This window comes from Rhea pennata, chromosome Z (assembly GCF_028389875.1).
Source record: "Rhea pennata isolate bPtePen1 chromosome Z, bPtePen1.pri, whole genome shotgun sequence".
NCBI classification, from domain to species: domain Eukaryota; kingdom Metazoa; phylum Chordata; class Aves; order Rheiformes; family Rheidae; genus Rhea; species Rhea pennata.
Genome location: NC_084702.1, coordinates 66,473,436 through 66,490,985, shown reverse-complemented (window position 1 = coordinate 66,490,985; position 17,550 = coordinate 66,473,436). Strand labels below are relative to the sequence as shown.

Below are 17,550 nucleotides of genomic sequence, written 5' to 3'. Positions count from 1 at the left end.
TTCCATTTGATAAAGAGCAATAGAGTGAGTATATATCCAAATAAAAAGATAATAGAAGAGGACTGACTGATTTAGGTATCTAGATTTTCCTATTTAATGATATGACATTCTTACCTGCCATGACCCTGAATTCTGGAAATCATTCCACAAAGCTTAATCTCACGAACTCAGAGGAAATCCTTGACAACTACCTTCCACTTAGCATCATTCAGATTAACTTCCAGTTTTGCACACCTTCCCTGGTAACTCGTATTTTAGCAGTTCCACATATGTCACATGTAAAAGCATGCATCTTTGTGAATCAGACATTTGAAAGTTGGTACCACAATACTGACAATCTTTCTTATAGAGATATTAGATTCAACACACTCATGAAGCTTACATATTGTTAAATATATATCCTTGTTTAATAGTTTATGTGTTAGAAATCACAAGGAATTTCTTTGTTTATCTTCAAGAGCAAAAATATTTGCTTCAAAGAGTACAGTGATAAAAGACAGGCAAAAGACCAAATATTCTATAACACATTTTCACAAATTCAGTTTCTCTCAAGAATTTAAATAGACAATGTTTCTCATAATCCTCAACTAACATAGATTACAATGCAAGTCTGATGCCTAGGATTGAGTGCAACAAAACAGTTGTTGCTAAGGCAGTTTTGGCTAGCTGTGCCACAAAACAGACTGTGAAACTGCTGCATCCATTCAGTTCACCCGTCTGCTCACTAAAGCTTCTCAGCTGATGTAAAGTGAAACAAGACTGATCTCAAGTAATACCTCTTGAGCAAACTTCCATTATTCAAATCTAAAGAGGGTAAATGTAACTAAGCATCATTAAAACATATAACTAAATGTCAACAACATCAAGTACATTTGTAGGACTGATTTTTATAAAATGCTCCTGAGTTATTAGGGGTACAAGATAACAGAAAAGCATAATTTATAAAACAGATAAATCAGCCTAACCTCACCACAAAAATTTTATTCAAAACCTGAATTCACACCAGCAACCAGTAAAACAGAATTTGTGCCCTAATTTAGGGAGTTATGTTTTTGTACACTATCAAATTTTGTAATTTTTTCAGTTCAAACAAAAAGAGGAGGGGGAATAGCTTCCCATTTCTCTGAAAATCTACAGAAAATTTCTATTTCTACTTAATATTTTATTCTTCAAATCATAGTAAATTAGTGTCATGTACCAAATATTTTTATTATGATTTCCTCCAGATTCTGCAGGACCTGAATTATGCTAGATTAAACTCAAAATAGTGAGGTATATCTGCATTAATATAAAATCTGTTTTATCTATTCATTTCAAAGCCAAAATTTTGACTATAGACTTAAAACCTGTTAGGAATTCACTGGATAAGTGGTAATTATATATCTGGTATCTTTTGAGTCTTATTTGGTCCAGTCCAGTCACTCTCTTTCCATTCAGTGTTGCCAACTGCTTTCGCTTTCTTTTTTTTCTTAATGAGGATCCAGAACTAAATCAAGCAGGAAATAATCCAGTGCTATCTTCATCACCAAATGTAGTAACATCTGGTCAAAAAACTAACTCATTGGAAAGAAAGCCCATTTCTTCCAACTTTCATTCTTTCAGAGATCAAAACATCACATAATCAGAATTTGTTGTTCATCTGAACCCAACAAAACTTCTCTCCGGTTACTTTCACCAATAATTAGAATGATTTCATTATCATCCCACTTATGTGCTACAATTCGACAAAATTTGCACAACCTGCAAAACTTCAAAGCTCTTGAAACTACTAACAATGATAAAAGTGTATCTTTTGTAACAGCTGTGAAAAGCTTTCTTCTCTAGACAATTCTATACTTTTAGTTAGAGCTAACAACATTTTCCTACCACCATGGTTTTCCAGTTCCTCTCTGTAAATACGAGTTTTGGTAATATTTAGTATAAAGAGGAACAACACAGGTTATGACTAAAGTATTGTTTCTTTAACTTTCACAAATAAAAGAGGTTACAAATCATCTTCTAAAATAAGATAAATTATTAGAACAACATATATCTTGAATATATATATATATGGTCAAAGTTTTCAAATATTTAAGGATTTCAGATATGCCAGTTTTACTGTTACATATATCAGAACAGTTAATAAGTGTTGATGGAATATCACAGGACAAAAGTATTTCCAAAGTGCGTATTTGCAACTAGTCTTTTCTCATCTCAGAAGGACAGAAAGAGTATGTGGTTTGGAAGGAAATAAGCAGTGGAATCCACTGCAGTTAAAAAAAAAAATCATGTTCTCTGAAAATAGATCCTAACGCATACACTGGAGATACAAATTCATAACACAAAAAATCATAGCCATATTTATTGCTTGTATAATTCCAAAGTCATCGCATAAAAGCAAATAATATTATATGTTTAAATATATATTCCATATAAAAGCACATACATTGTGTGTATGTACATTCTCACAACTGCCAACACACACATAGAGGTGTATTTATATATAAATCCCAAATGATAGGAAGATATAATTGTGGCAATGCTGCATTCTTGGCTCAGAAGGACAAAACCTTAACAGCCTTCCCTCTTCCACCAACCACAGCTATTTAAACACTGCGATATACTTCCTTTTCCTGTTGTGCTTCCATCCATTTAGGAACACAGTCTGTCTTTAAATAGGCAACACTTCACATTGTCCCTCATTACTAACTGCAGCTTTAAAAATAGCAAGTGCCAGGCAGTAAATTATCACAAACCCCAGGCAATACCTTCACCAGAAATTGCTTTACCGTACTATGACTATTCTCTAAAGTAGTTCTATATAGTAAAAAGGGGGACTTTTGCTTCGATAGTTTATGTAAGAGTCATCCAGAAGGAATGCTTATTCTTAAATGTGGAAAGCTTTCAGAAAAAACAGTAGATGCAATTTTCTCTTTGTGTGAAGCTCTGATAATTTGAATTGTAATATTTCCTTGACTTGAAAAGAATAGGGAGAGGTAGCAAACCCCAAACCAGGACATTCTCTTTCAAACATGTGGAAGAGATTTGGTCTGAATGTGTTCTAAGCAAAAACAAAATACGAAGTGGGTTAAAGTCATCGTTCTCTCAAATAATCAGATATCCATCCTTTTATCAAACTTGAAAACTGATAGTTTTGTAAGGTATGGGATGACAATAGCAGCTCTCTAAATTATAAAATATAACTTGGGGTTTTAGTGGCTTCCGGGATACAACTTAAAGGGGTGGATACTGGAGCAGTTCAGAGGCCACTCCAGCCAGGAGCAACGCAGAGCCCAAACAGAGGTTAGGGCTCCCACACGACACTGCAAGGAGGCACGGTCTCAGCACAAGCCTGCTCTTCCTAGCTCTGTGGTTTATCAAATATTTACCCAAAACTCATGCCACCCTCCTTCCTTGCAAAAATCAGCTCCCAACAGGAAGTGTGTAGGGCACAACGCAGGAAAAAAAGCTTGAAAACCACTGTAAGTGTCTTCCATTCATTCACAGATGACAGACTATCACATTTCAGAGCAAAAATAGGTTGAGGGGGGAGGTAAAAATATATCAAGTTTACTTTTCCTCATAAAAGTGGACGCTACATCATTTTTTCCCATTTGCAGCATTTCCATTTCTCTGTTACCACTGATACCACGAAAAACTGGATAACATGTCCTTCACTATTAAGGGAGGACCCACTTGATAGTTACATAAAAAAGCAACTAACACATAAAAACATAGCCTGGAATTTAAATAGAAAGTTAGGGGCAGAAACAAGCAAGTAAAGAATCTGAAGAACCAAAAGGGAACTTTTCAATGCACGGACATTTTTCAGTCCTCAAAAGAACATGCAAAGTGTTGCATTTCATTTAAAACATACAGCACCATATCCTTGACTCTCAGTTATAATTATGGTTAACTGTGATGATAATTTTGGTATTATTAACACAACTGTTCCTTAGATGAAGAACTCCCTCTGGATACAGACTACACAGGAGTAAATGACAATACATACCCATCTAAAACATCAACAGTTTTCTTCAAAAAATGAAATTGTTTCTGGAAGCAAACACAATTTTGCCTTCTAGGTTTTACTTTTTTGTTGTATTTAGTCTGTTTGACAATTCTTACATATGGCATAACAAGGTTAATACTAAAAACATCTGTGTATGTGTAGGTAAGCGACTTTTCACCGTCTAATTTAAAATACATCAGTAAACTGCATCCACTTTCTTTCAAGTACCTTAACGGAACACAGACACTAATAAATAAGCATTATATGATTTTTAAAGTTAAAACTATAATGCAGGTAGGGAAGAATATTGTTAGTCAATTATTTTAAAATATTCAAGCTAACAAAACCCAAAATACTGGGTAAGGTCATGACATATTACTCAATTGGACATCTATGTACTGTTTTTTTCAGACAAGAGATAAAATTTAAAAAGTGATATTCTATTGCTGTGCTCACATAACAAAACATAGTGTTTGATAGTTTACAGTGGTATAGCAGCATGCTTTTGTTACAAAAAAAAAGGAAAACTGTTTTTTCTTCATAACATGGAAATTGTTTGGCACCTCAGCTTCATTAAGCGTACTAAAGCTGGACAACACACTGGAGCATAAGCGTGATTCCTTTAATCAAAGGCTTGGTGTTCAAGCTGATTTAGCTGAACTTTTACAATTGTACCCATACAAGCTAAACAATCCCAACACTAAAAGTAACACCTCTCCCTCTCCGGTTAAAAAATATTTATTGACAGGAAAATAAATCAGTTTTCGCCTTAAAACGCCAGCCCCGTGTCAGCAGTCTGGCACCATTCCCTTTAGCTCACGCACGCGCAAGAAACGCGCCGCAGCGCGCCTGGACGGCGTGCGCAGGCACAGAGGGCCACGCCGAAGGCTCTCCCTTAGCAGCCTGGGGCACATTTGTGGAAACGTCCCCCACACTTCCGCTAGGAAAGAGCTTTAAAGTCCACGTTAAAAAAGCAACGTCCGCAGCTTCAGCAACTCCCTTCCAGCTACCTCAGAAGCCGCCGCCCGCCCCTCGCGGCGCGGTGAGGGGGGCGCGGCACGCGCCCGGACACCAACGGCCGCCCGCCGCGCGCGGCGCTAGTGCGCCTGCGCAGCCCCGCCGCGTCACGGGGCGCGGCGCGCGGTGACGTGCTCGCGGGAGCGGGTGGCGGTTGGGATGGCGGAGGTGGCGTGCGCCATGTCCGCGCTGTGGCGGCGGCTGGCGGCGCTGGGCCGGCGGCTGGCGGCGCTGAGGGGAGCGGGCGGCGACGGTGAGGGGCGGCAGTGGGCGGGGGACCGAGCGGGCCTGCTCCGCCTTCTGCTGCATCGCTCGGCCCGCCCCTGCTGCCGGGCTGTCGGGGGCGCCGGCTGCCCCGTCCCCGGGGCGGGGGTGGGGGGGGAGGTTGCAAGCGCCGAGCGTTTCTCTTCTCGGGAGGGGAACCTTGCCCCTGGGGCAGCGCCTCAAGTGCTGTGATCGGGCCTCTCTGCAGAAGAGGTCTTTTCTCTACAGCAGGGCGGTTGACACCCAACATCTGTAACTCCATAACAAGTAGCATTTTTCAATTTTTTAAATGAGGTGTTTGATTCTGAAGCATCGGACCATAGCCATGACTAATGCCATGAATTTAGTCGTGACATCAGTAATCTAACAGGACGAGGTGCCCAATACTTTATTATTCAGTTGCTATTGTATATATTACAAGGATTGATAAAAGCAAATGAGATCAAAAAGGGGAGCAAGCAAGGCTGTTGCTGGGTGCTCTTCAGTGCTAAGAAAGCCTTATATTCTTCCTTCAGATACTTTCTTAATGAAAGGTGCTGCTACTCTGGAGAAATTGAAGGACCTCTATACAGAAGAGAAAGAAAAAACAAATCCTTCTGAGCTTTTGCAGCTTTATGCACAGGTAGTATGTTTAAAGCACTTGAAGCAGCACTTTAAGAAAATCCATTCTGTAGAGTGTATGAGAGGGTAGGATGCAGTAAAGCAAGTATAGCTGAAAAAATATCTCTCTGCTTTTTAGTGTGTGCAGTGAGTACAGGACTTTGTCAAAGTACCAGCCCACCTTTGTTCTAGCATAGAAAGTAACAGAGAGCTGATAATAATTGTATGAATATTGTGAAGATAAAAAGTGTTCTGAGTGTGTTTATTATGAACAGTCTAACAATATTTTTAGCTTGAAACACTTTGGAAAATGTTAAAAATTATCTGTGAAATTGTAGTATTTTGTAAACTAAGAAGTTAGTATGTTACTATATGCCACCATCTGATTATTTTTGCTGATGTTACTTACTTTATTTTTTCTTTTTTTAACATCATACATCTTCTTGTTTTTATAGGCTGTCTTAGATATAACATATTTTGAGGAAAACCAGCTTGTGGATGAAGATTTTCCAGAAGATTATTCCTTACAAAAAGTTAAAGAACTTACTTGTATTCTTTCAGAACCGGAAGACTTACTGAAAGAATGCAACATAAATGAAGAAGTGAGTATGAACATGATTCAGTCAGAGGATTAATTATTTCATTGTTTAAAAATCAAAAATCTAAAACAATCGTGGCATTTGCATTTTTTATGAGGAAAATTTGAGATCCTTTGAAAAAATTCCAAGGCTTATTTATATTTAAACAGTGTTTCCCAAATCATTACTCTTAAATATTTTTTTGAATAACTTACTGTATACTCAGAATTTTTCTTGCTAATATTTCAGGATTCCAAATGGTTTCTGCTGTTTAAATCCAAAATATTAGACTTGTGTCTGTGACCATCACTATTAAATATTTCTTCTAAAGTTAGACGATTAATACAACACTGTTTGCATGTGTGAGTGTGTGTATGTGTAGTCCAAATGGTTGTTTTTGGCTTAGCACATTTTACTGGGTTTTATTTCAGTCTACCAGCATCCTTGGCACAGAGTTATTTGAATGTCTTTACTGGAGAAAAGGAGCCCTGCTTTACATGTATTGTCACACTGTAAAAGAAAGGAGTGAATGGCTAAGAGAAAATATCAGCTTATTTAAAAAGGTAAAGGAGATTATATGTAAATAATAATAACAATAATAACATCGTGAGAATGTGAGTGCCCATACATACACTTTTAAGGCATGATTTTAAAAAAGTACGTTTTTTTTTCTTTTAAATAACTGCCTAGGAAAATCATATCTGAAAGTATTTATGGCTATCTTTAAATTTGTCAGATTTGTCTAGTTTTTTTTTCTCTCTCTTTTTAATTGTATTCAGTGTCTTAGTGATGGAGTCCATTACTTGATGAAGATGCTTAGCTTTAGATGCCCTCTACAGGTAGATGAAGATGTCTCATTTCAGGATAAAGATACAGCTAGATTACTCAGTGAAGGTAAAAAAATAAAAATAAAAAAAAACAAGGGGGGAAGGGGAAAGTACAAAACACCTCAAATACCATCTCCACTTTATAAAACCCGTTATTGTATATTTTTGTTATATCTGGTTGGATTTCATTTGTGTTCAAAAATTAACTTTTTAGAACCCCCCCCCAAAAAAAAAAAAAAAAAAAGTTGTGAGAGGCTAGCAAGCAGTGGTATTTTCCTGCCCTTCCAACTTTTCTTTTTTCTGACTTGTATGTTTTAGGAGGTGATGATGTTCATTTTCTCTGTAACTGCATCTGGGGAAAATCAACAGAGGCTGACTGCGTTTTATACACAATATGCGTGTTTTATAACCATCCAGTTTTCAAATGACAATTTTTAAAAGCATAAATAGGACTACAGAGGGTGCTAAATGTTCTCATGTTGTCTTTCTCTTCAGATCTAGGAGAAAGCAGGTGATGAATTACTGATTTCACAGAGGTAGAAAGGAGTACATTGTTTAGAGTAGGCAAAACTTTATTACCACTCCCTACCGTGGCTTTATATAAGTTGTATTACTATAGTGCATTTCATCTGAGCATCTGAGGCTACGTCAGTGTGATACAAGTAATGTCATGCAGCGGGAGTGGATTTTTAAAGAAAAAAGCTGGTGGTGAGGTCCGCATTGTACACACAATTTACTCTATTCTGGTTTTATGGAATGGATGCCTACATGGGATGGAGCACCTTCTCATTTAGTTCTATGTGAAAGGGACCAAGAGGGGTTATTCCAACTCTGCTCCAGAATGTGAAGCCAAGTTCAGTAGCTGATTTCATGCATTTATTTGGTACATGGGGCTTTTTTGTTTGTTTGTTTGTTTGTTTGTTTGTTTGTTTGTTTTTTTTTGAATGATCATGGACACTTACGCAGCTTTTTGTTTATTTAAATATCAAAGCTTCTGTTGGTCAATCTGAGTTAAGATGATTCTCAAGTAGCATCTTCCATGAGGTCTAAAATGTGGGAGGCATAGAAGTGTTCTAAAGTAAATATGCATAATCATATCTGCGCTTAATGGGTTATGAAGATATACAGAAAGATTAATATACAAACAATTTTCAGAAAATACTTATATGTCAAGCTGTATGTCAGCTATAGATTTTGACATTGTGAAAAGGCAAAATGGATGGAACAATGAGCAAGGCCTCATTGCAAGTACTGAGCAAGTACTTGAGTTATAAATTATTTTTTGCAGGTGTGTTTAGTGATACCCACTTACTGGCAATGATGTACAGTGGAGAAATGTGCTACTGGGGACTGAAACACTGTGGAGAAAGGAAGCAAAAAAGCCTTGAGACGACAGATGCAGCATCTAGCAGATCGCAGAGTGCATCACTGGCTTTCCGAGAAGTGGGCAAAAACATGTTAACAAAATACGTGGCAGCATGTGAAGGACCTTTAAAAGGACAAGGGTGGAACACAACGAGCGCAAAGCAAATGTTGCATTACTTCAGGAAATCCCCCGTCTGAAGCTGGTGCTGTTGCTGTCGCTCTCGGGGGCAGCTCACTGCAGGAGGAATGTGCCTAGGGAGCTGCTCTGCGCTGAGGCCAGACGCTGCCCGCTCGCTGACTGCCTGGCCCGGACGCGAGCGCTGCTGCAGGGGCACCGCTTGCAAGGCCGCTGCGGCGCAGCCCGGTAAAGCCGTGCCCGCTGGAGGTTCGGCTCGGCCGGCGGTGGCGGGGTGCGGGCGCCGCCCTCGGCGCGGAGGCGTTGCCGCCGGCGGGCCCGGCGCCATGGCGGAGGGCGGCCGGCTGGAGGCCGCCGTGCGCGGCCGCCTGCGCGGCCTGCGGGAGCGCTGGGCGCGGGGCGGCCGTGAGCGCGAGCGTGGCGGCGCGGTGGCCGGCCCCGGCCCCGGTCCCGGCGGCGCGGAGGCGGCGGAGGAAGTGAGCGCCCTGGAGGCGCTGCCGGTGAGTGGGGCCCGGCCGCGGGCGGCCTGCGCGCTCCCCGGCGGGCGGGGGCGGGCGGGTGCTGAGCCGCCGTGTGCGTGTTTCAGCTGGACGTGCAGCTGCACATCATGTCCTTCCTCTCGCCGCGGGACCTGTGCCGCCTGGGCAGCGCCGGCTCCTACTGGCGGGCGGCCGTGCGGGACCCGCTGCTCTGGAGGTGCCTTCTCCGGCGGGATCTCCCCGCGTGGGCAGCCGTGGACTGGAAATCACTCCCGGATGTGGAAGTTTTCAACCAGGTCTTTTCGGAAGTCAGTGATAACACGCTGTACGACTACATGGCAGTGTGAGTATCCTCTGTTCGCTAACAGCACCTGCAGCCTCCACGGCGGGAATGCGCAGCCTGCAGGCAGCTTGCGAACTGTGCCGGCAAAGCGCTGCCCTAAGGTGCCACTCAAGTTTTCATGGGACCTTGGGCCTCAGATCTGCTACTTCTTTTGTGAGTGTAATTTCCTGCTATATGACATTTTGGTCTGTTCTCATTTAGAATTAAAGAAGAATGTAAAATGATACTGAAAAGCCTTTTTGTGTATTGTGTGCCAGCTATGTCACAGAAATAGTTGTCTCAGGAGCTGTGCGTGCTATGCTGCTCTTGTTGATGAAGATATGTTCTCTGCTCTCGGTACAAGAGATAGTTACTTATTTTATTGAAAGTAATAAGTTTAAAATATAGCAAATGAATCTTAGGGTTTTGTTTAAAATCTCTTACCTGCAAAAACTAGGAAAAAAATGTTACTCTGTGCACATTCAAAAATAACAGGTCATGCTGCTTGAGCTCTGGTAGCCTAAAGATAAAAGATAAAGACCATGGTTTAAACTAGCATAGTAGAAAAGCATAGCAGCACTCATAATATACTTGGATTACTTGAAAAAAAAATCTCCAAGCCAAGCAGATTATTTGTGTGTGTGTGTGTGTGTGTGTGTGTGTAATTCATTTGCAATATCGAAATTCTGCATGGAATAAAAATTTCCAAAGGTAATTCGTGAAACTGTTGCTTTACAGTAAATGTGCTAACCTTGGCAATCTCTCTGTCTCTCATCCCCATTTTATAGCCAGGGAAGAGGCACCCCAGAATTCAAAGTGCAAAATGTCCTTCAGTGCTGAACATTGGATTTAAGTCTCTTTAGGGCTGAACACTTCAGAGCACATCACATACTTGAAGCCAGCTGTCACTGATTTCCGTTCTGTCTGTGAGCACTTAGTGTTTTTACTGATGTCAACTGAAGTGTCTTGGGTTGGACACAGAGGAGCACACAGCTAATGTTTTCTTGAAGTGATTTATCTAGCATCACATGACCAGAGGCAAAGACAGGGTGTCTATCAGTGCTTTAACTGTTGGTGTGATCTCGTGATTGCCAGTCTCCTCATACCTTCCAGCTTCTGCATCAAATGAACACATAAGCTTGCAGACAACTCCCATTTCCTTTTACAGCCAGCATACTGTATTTGTGAATGAGATAAGGCCCTTGTCAGATGGAGCTGCCTTTTTATAACTAATAAACATAAAAGGGGTCTAATTAACGTTGGACACATGCTCAGAATTCTCCTGTTTTTACATTATATTTGATTCCTCAGCTTTAGTGCTATTTTACTAATATTGTGGGCTAGGGAGTTGGGGGAAGTTTATACTTTTCTTTTTTCTTAAGTGAAAGATCTACCATGTGGAACTATATTAAGATCCCCAAATCAGCATTTGAAACTTGGCAGGCCTAGTGGTTCCACCTGCTTACTGCTGGTGATCTTAAACATCAATTTTTTAACTGCCATTTCTGACCTGTGCTTAAGTTGTTCTGATAACACAGCATGAGAATTTTGGGACCTAAATTAACTGATGTTTGATTAATACCTCTTTTGTATTTTGTGTTTAATTTCTAGTTGCATCTATTTTACACAGATATAAAAAAAGCTGTCCGCAGAGTAGAAGAAGCCTGAAATCAAGCCGTTCCCGGTATGGAGCTGTGACATCGTTTTTGCAGTCACTAGTCACTCAGGCAGAACCTCGCTTTGCTATGTTTGGGCCAGGGTTGGAAGAGCTGGATGACTCTTTAGTGCAAAAGATGATGACTTGCCCAGAGATTCTACAAGTGGCGGGCCTACCTCAAAGACGAATTCATGGTAATGCTCTGGGTTTTGTTTTAGGGGACTTTTAAATTTTGTAAAAATATGTCTTATAAAACAAAAAAAGTTGGGGGAGAAATAGGAACGAAGAATTTTTTTTAAACATACTCTTTGAAGCTTAATAATGTAATTATAAAAAAGTATTTAAATATATATATATGTATGTATATTTTTTTCCAAGGGATAAACACAATAACTAGTTAAAATAAAATTTTAGCTCCAGTGAATCTAATGGTTAAATTTGTATAGTGTCAGAGGATCAAGATTTTGTTCTTTATACTTGTATTTTGATCCTAAATTCCATGCCACATATGCTGTAGTAATGGATAAGTGCAAACACATTTTCCTTTTAAATAGTACTTACTATTGTGAGTACTATTAGTGCCGCTGTTATTTAGTGGTTAAAAATATGCTTGTCTTTATACTGCTCCTTTATCTGATTCAGTATTCTGGTGTCAAATGGGTTTAAACTTTCTTCATTAAAGAAGAGGTTGTAGGATCAGGTGAAGGAATTTTTTTCAGTATTTAGAAAAGATCTAAAAAAACATACTTTTGAACATCTGTAATTTTGCTTCAGTCCAAACTAGGTACAAAATGTTAGGACTTTTTAAAAGTAAGAATAACTAATATTTAAGCACAGCAGAATTGAGATAATTAATTGTATTTATAGGAAGTGGGAAAATATGCATTCTTTGCTGTTATTTTCTTTTCTCTTTTACGTCCTTTTCAATGCAACTTGTCCTAAATAGATTAGAGCTTTTCTATGTCAGTTTAAGCTACCAGATGTGAATCAGCTCCTCCATGAGTTAAATTTTCAGATTCTAATACAAGTAGCAAAAACCAAACAAACTTGGAAATGCCTCCTGAATTTCTTTTGATTTTATTTCCTTGCGAAATAATAAGTATACTTCCCCCTAACAGCAACAGCTAAGTTTAGATGCATCTATTTTACAACCCCGGTGGAATTTTCAGCCTGTCACTTAGTTTTATTCAGTAAGCAGATATTTGTAATGTCATATGTTCTTTTTCTCCTTGTAGGGATTGGATCAGGAGTCAGTTTTCAGTTCAATAACAATCAAAAATTCAATATTCTGACATTGTATTCAACTACCAGGTAAGATTTTTTTTTCTCCACAAAGAAATCCTCAACAGTACAGTTTCTCAGTTATTTCATACTTTTTTCTCATGGTTTCATGATGTCAGTTTTATGCCTTCATTGCATACATGGATGTCTCTTATAAACTGATGTTTCAATATATATCTCCCCTACTTCTCTTTCTTTCTCTAACCTCTAAATTTCCATGTAGTAAGCCTTCTTACTAAAAGTGATACATAACAAATGTTTTATGACAAATACATAACAGGTATTCTATCCCTCTTGATATTCTGACTGTTTTCCTTTTGAAATATTTTGTAAACTCATCCTGAGGTGTACTTTATTGTGCATCTTGCAGTCTGGTAACCATCTGTATATGCACAGTCAAATAAAATGAGGGCAGTGAAACTGTTTTCCTGGCTCAGGCCATTTTCCTGACATTCTGCTGTACTGCTCTCTTTGCCTAGACTCTGTTTTCTCATTTTCTATCTAAATTAACCTGGCTACTGTTATTAAATGGCTGAAGTATTTTCATTTCTCTTAGTGTGGAAAGGAGGAAAGCAAGGACAGAGCAAGCTGTGGTTGTGAATAAGATGTTCTACCAAGACAACAGTACAGTGAGGAATCAGCAGGTTGTACACTACAGTGTAATAGCTCAAGTTAAAAAGGTGTGCGAAGTAGTTGATGGATTCATCTATGTTGCTAATGCAGAAGCTCATGAAAGTAAGGGGTTTCTCTTTACTGTATTTACTCATATTTTGTGAATGATTGAAAAGTCATAAAAGATCTATGAAGAATATGGAATGCATCAAAATCCGTATTCCAGTTCTTTCAGAGAACTTCTGAAAGAGGCATGGCACCAAAGAGGCATGGAAAGCATGGCACCAACCATGCTTCGTTGGTGCTATTTCTTCAGTGACTTTTCAAAACGAAGAGGTCCCCTCTCCTAGACACTCTCCCTCACCTTCCTGTGAGGGGTTATGGCCCTTTCTGTCAGGGCCAGTACCGTGTGGCTGCTCTCGTACGTCAGATCTGGGAAATGATCTGGATTTAAAAAAACAAAATATGGGAGGAGGTAGGGGAGTGGAGGGAGTAGGGTGATTAGGAGAAGAAGCCTGAAATATAGCAATAGTGATATAATAACCTGGAAACAGAGCCTTTACCAGGAACACTGCAGTGAAAGATGTAACCAACCCAAACTAGGATTGTCCTGTTATAATAGCCTAAATAAGGGTAATCCAAACACCTGTTGTGGTACTGTATTTATATTCATCTACTTTAAGTGGAGGAAAGGGGCTAGCTCAGGAAAGCAGCAGGTAAAAATATGTGAGGGAGATATACTGGTGAGAAAAATTAAGTCAGCAGAGAAGGGCTACTGACTGTGCAGTGTGTCAGTATTTCTTAGTGGCCTATTGTGATTTTGATCTCTGTGAGGAACGTGGAAATGCTCTGATGTTAAGGACTAGAATAGCTTGCCCTTGAATCTACAGAGATTTTTAAATAACAGTTAAAAACGACATGAGTACAGCTGATCCAGCCCTGGGATAAACAGAATTAGATTTGCCCATGCCATTTCCAGCCCTGTGTTTCCTTGCTTTTGTGAATTGAAATAATAAATATTTGAAAAGAGAAAAGAAAAATACTCTGCTTGAGATTTACATGTATATAATACTCAGTATATTACAAATTGTTTCCTAGAGCACGACCGTGAAGAAGAACTGGCCCATATTTTGGCAATGATTGATCCTGCTCTTGGGCCTCGAAACAGACCTCTGCTGGTTTTATCTTGTATCTCACATGTTGATGTGAAAAGAATTCCTTGTGTTTACATGGCACATCAGTTGCAGCTGAACCTGTTACATCAGCCCTGGATGGTACTTGCCTTTAAACCTTTATTTTCCTTCTGTTTCTCTGATTTATTTAGCTTTTAAGCAATTTAGGCTTATTGTAGTTGTTGAACTGTACATACCGAAGTAAACGTATAGCTTTCAACGCCATTATTTGAGCACTCTACTTAAGTGATGAATTTAGCTTTTGTGATCCTATGAGACCAAGCATTATAGCCTAGCATAGCGTAGAGAAGCTAAGTGGCTTGCTCAGGAACACACGAGAAGCTTCAGATGGAGCCAGAATGGAAGGAAGGATGAATTACTGGTCTTGAAGAGGATAAGAGAGCTTCAGTTAGTTCGAATCTGAATTTCCTTGACCCAAAGCCTTAGCCACGAGGTAGGCTTTTCTGTCATTTTTCAGGAGACTAATTGTCACCTACTTGACATGATATTGGAGTTTTTGGCAAATCATTTTTTTGCCTAGCCCTGGTCCTGAGCCCATTGTTTTACGCTTGTTAAGCACAATATATATCAGTGTGTCTCAGTAACACATATTTTTGTTTTTGGTGACATAGCGTAGCTAAAGGATAATACTTAATAAAAAAAATACGGATTTAATTCCTTTTGTTTCCATAAGGACAATGTTTACAGGCTTTTTTTCTTAAAGTACCATTTACAATAACTACTTCATAATATATTAAAAATTTTGAGAATTAATAATATATTTTGAATTCTAAAGCTGGCAGCATTTTTCTCTAAGAATTACTATAAAAAAAGATTTTCAAGTAGACCATCTGTAATGTTCCAGGATAGCTGATGGAGGGTTTCATATAAAACTTGTGATACCGAGAACACAAAGCTTTTCTAATGGCTCTCATAACTTCCTATGTAAAGAATAGTGTTTTCTTTTTGTACCTTACTCAAATAAACCCGTAATGTCAAGGTACCTAGAAACCAGTGATAAAAATTTAAATTTGACATGAATATTTCTGACATAAGAATAGACAGGAAGTGCTGATACAGTATTAGGTCCATTGCCTGTAATCTGTAATACAGTAGTTTATCTTTTTTACAGGTGCAGGACACTGTAGCTGCTACTTTAGATGGACTGCTAAGTGGATTTGAGTGGCTCTTGGAAGAAGCAGATTGTAAAAATACACAGTAATTAAACTTGCTTTGTTTTACTGTATAAAGACTTTAGTGTGTTGCAATTCAAATGAAGTGAGAATCTTGTCCTGACACAGCATTGTCAGATAAAAGATTTAAGACATACATATATTTGATTGTACGTACTGTCATAATTAACATTCTTCCAACGGTAGACCTGAATTAGAACTACAGGCAGGATTGCCTGGATTCCAGTAGCTGATGAAGAAGGGATTTTTTGGAAGCTGTTGGAATTTGTTCTCTTTTAAGTTGAGGCATTTATGATGCAATCTTTTCTCTGTAAATCTTATAATCTAATCTGTTTTTGTAAATATACCTAATACTAGGTTAATTTATCAGCACAGCCTTATGGCATACATCACATCACATTTACAAACTATATTCAGTGGAGATCTTGACAGTGACAATTCCCAACCAAAGAAAATACACCGTATCCTGTACTGTGCTTTCAGCTCAACATCTTTTGTAGTAAGTTGATATAAAGGCAATATTTCTTTTAAAGTAATAAATTCCAGTATTTTTTTCAGAAGAAATGCCTAGACAAAAAATAGTGCTTGAAGGAAGATTGTCAGCGCAGAGCAAAATTCTTGGAAACAAACCAACAAAATAGCCTGTATGAATCATTTGGTTCTTGTTTGTGATCTTATTTATTAATGAACCACAAAAGACTTAAGCATCTCCTATTATCACAAACATTGTTAGATAGAATCATTAGGATTTTACAACATATATCAAATGCATAGATCCAAAGAACCTACTAGTTACTCAAGTAGTTGTAGCATTTGCAGATGTGAAGTGTGCCTGACTTGAAATTTTCTACACGGAAGTATTTTTATAAAAAGAGAAGACAACATTTTAGAGCTGGAATTGTATTTTCCATATTGATGCATTTTAGGATAGTTCTGCTTCTAGTCTTCCATGTTTTTATTTTTTTTATTGTTTTTTTTTCAATTATTGGATGAATGCCCACAGACTTCCCTTGACTTTTTTGTCTAGGCATGTGTTTGTTTTCTTTTCCTGCATCTCTTGCTCTCTATCTTCAGCTTCGTTTCTATGCATGGAAGTGCAGTAGTCTCACAAACAGTTGTTTCTTGATATCTAGATAAATGGATACATGGTGTACATTCAGCTGTCATGTATGACTGTACACTGTAGCAGTAACTGCCCTCAATCTGATAAGTGTGTTTGCTTAACACAACTATTTTAGAAACATTCCATTTGAGAAGTCTTTTTTTTTTTTTAATGAACTAGGAGGCCAGAGATAGAAGTATCTTTGCATTTTTTTCTTCTTCTTTATCCACAGTTAACTCAATTTACTAGACTTTTTTTTCCCTTGACTTTTTATCAGGACTTTTGGGGGTGCTTCAAAGGAAAATCCATGGGAAACTGTGCTATGCTAATTGAGTGTTTCATCCTTTTTAATATTAAGTTATGTGTAATCCCCCTTGAAACAGTGGGGACACAAATGTGTATCAGTATTTGGGGGAATTTTCCATATTTTGTGGTTGGATGTATGTGACTTTCCTGCTAGTCATAAAAATTTTGTAATGATCCATCCACATTTTAGAATGTTGCAATCTGATATTATGTCAGCTACCATGAATGTGCATGTTTATGCAAACTCTTCACTGTAACATTTTTCTGCTTTCTTCCTAAAGAATAAATTATTTTTGAGAGTGATATTTCTCTCTTTGCGTGTGTGTGTGTGTGTGTGTGTGTGTAGGCTTAGCAATGTCTGTGATTGTACTACAACAACAGACAACAATGTATTGGTATAAACGTTGCTTTTATTAGTGACTTTAAAGTTACTGAGTAACAGATTAATTCATTGTCATTTTAAAGGTCACGATAATGTAGGGAATATAATTCATCTTAACCTAAAGAGGGTCAATTGTATTAGTAAAGGTAGATTAAAGAGTTAAGAGTTTCAAAAATGTAGTCTAGGGGACAAACGGTGGGAATCGGACATTGATCTAGTGCCAGAGCTCCAGCATCACTGAAGTTGCAGAGTTGGTAGGACAGCTT

At 38.5% G+C, this 17,550-nt stretch overlaps 2 protein-coding genes across 4 annotated transcripts; both read left to right on the top strand.

Annotated features, from left to right (window-relative positions):
- The first annotated feature begins 5,161 nt into the window (after positions 1-5,161).
- RIMOC1 (RAB7A interacting MON1-CCZ1 complex subunit 1) lies at positions 5,162-9,083 on the top strand. Of its 2 annotated transcripts, XM_062600102.1 has the most exons (6): positions 5,162-5,261; positions 5,788-5,894; positions 6,328-6,474; positions 6,882-7,013; positions 7,230-7,344; positions 8,566-9,083. In XM_062600102.1, exons 1-6 carry the CDS (start codon positions 5,168-5,170, stop codon positions 8,838-8,840), a joined length of 870 nt encoding a protein of 289 aa, XP_062456086.1. In that variant the 5' UTR covers positions 5,162-5,167; the 3' UTR covers positions 8,841-9,083. The 2 variants fall into 2 exon arrangements, with proteins under 2 accessions (XP_062456086.1, XP_062456087.1); XM_062600103.1 differs by lacking the exon at positions 6,882-7,013.
- A 3-nt stretch (positions 9,084-9,086) lies between these two features.
- Positions 9,087-17,189, top strand: FBXO4 (F-box protein 4). Of its 2 annotated transcripts, XM_062600101.1 has the most exons (7): positions 9,087-9,278; positions 9,365-9,600; positions 11,210-11,430; positions 12,472-12,547; positions 13,074-13,252; positions 14,228-14,403; positions 15,434-17,189. In XM_062600101.1, exons 1-7 carry the CDS (start codon positions 9,105-9,107, stop codon positions 15,521-15,523), a joined length of 1,152 nt encoding a protein of 383 aa, XP_062456085.1. In that variant the 5' UTR covers positions 9,087-9,104; the 3' UTR covers positions 15,524-17,189. The 2 variants fall into 2 exon arrangements, with proteins under 2 accessions (XP_062456085.1, XP_062456084.1); XM_062600100.1 differs by lacking the exon at positions 9,087-9,278 and having other exon boundaries at positions 9,437-9,753; positions 11,191-11,430.
- Positions 17,190-17,550: the final 361 nt, after the last annotated feature.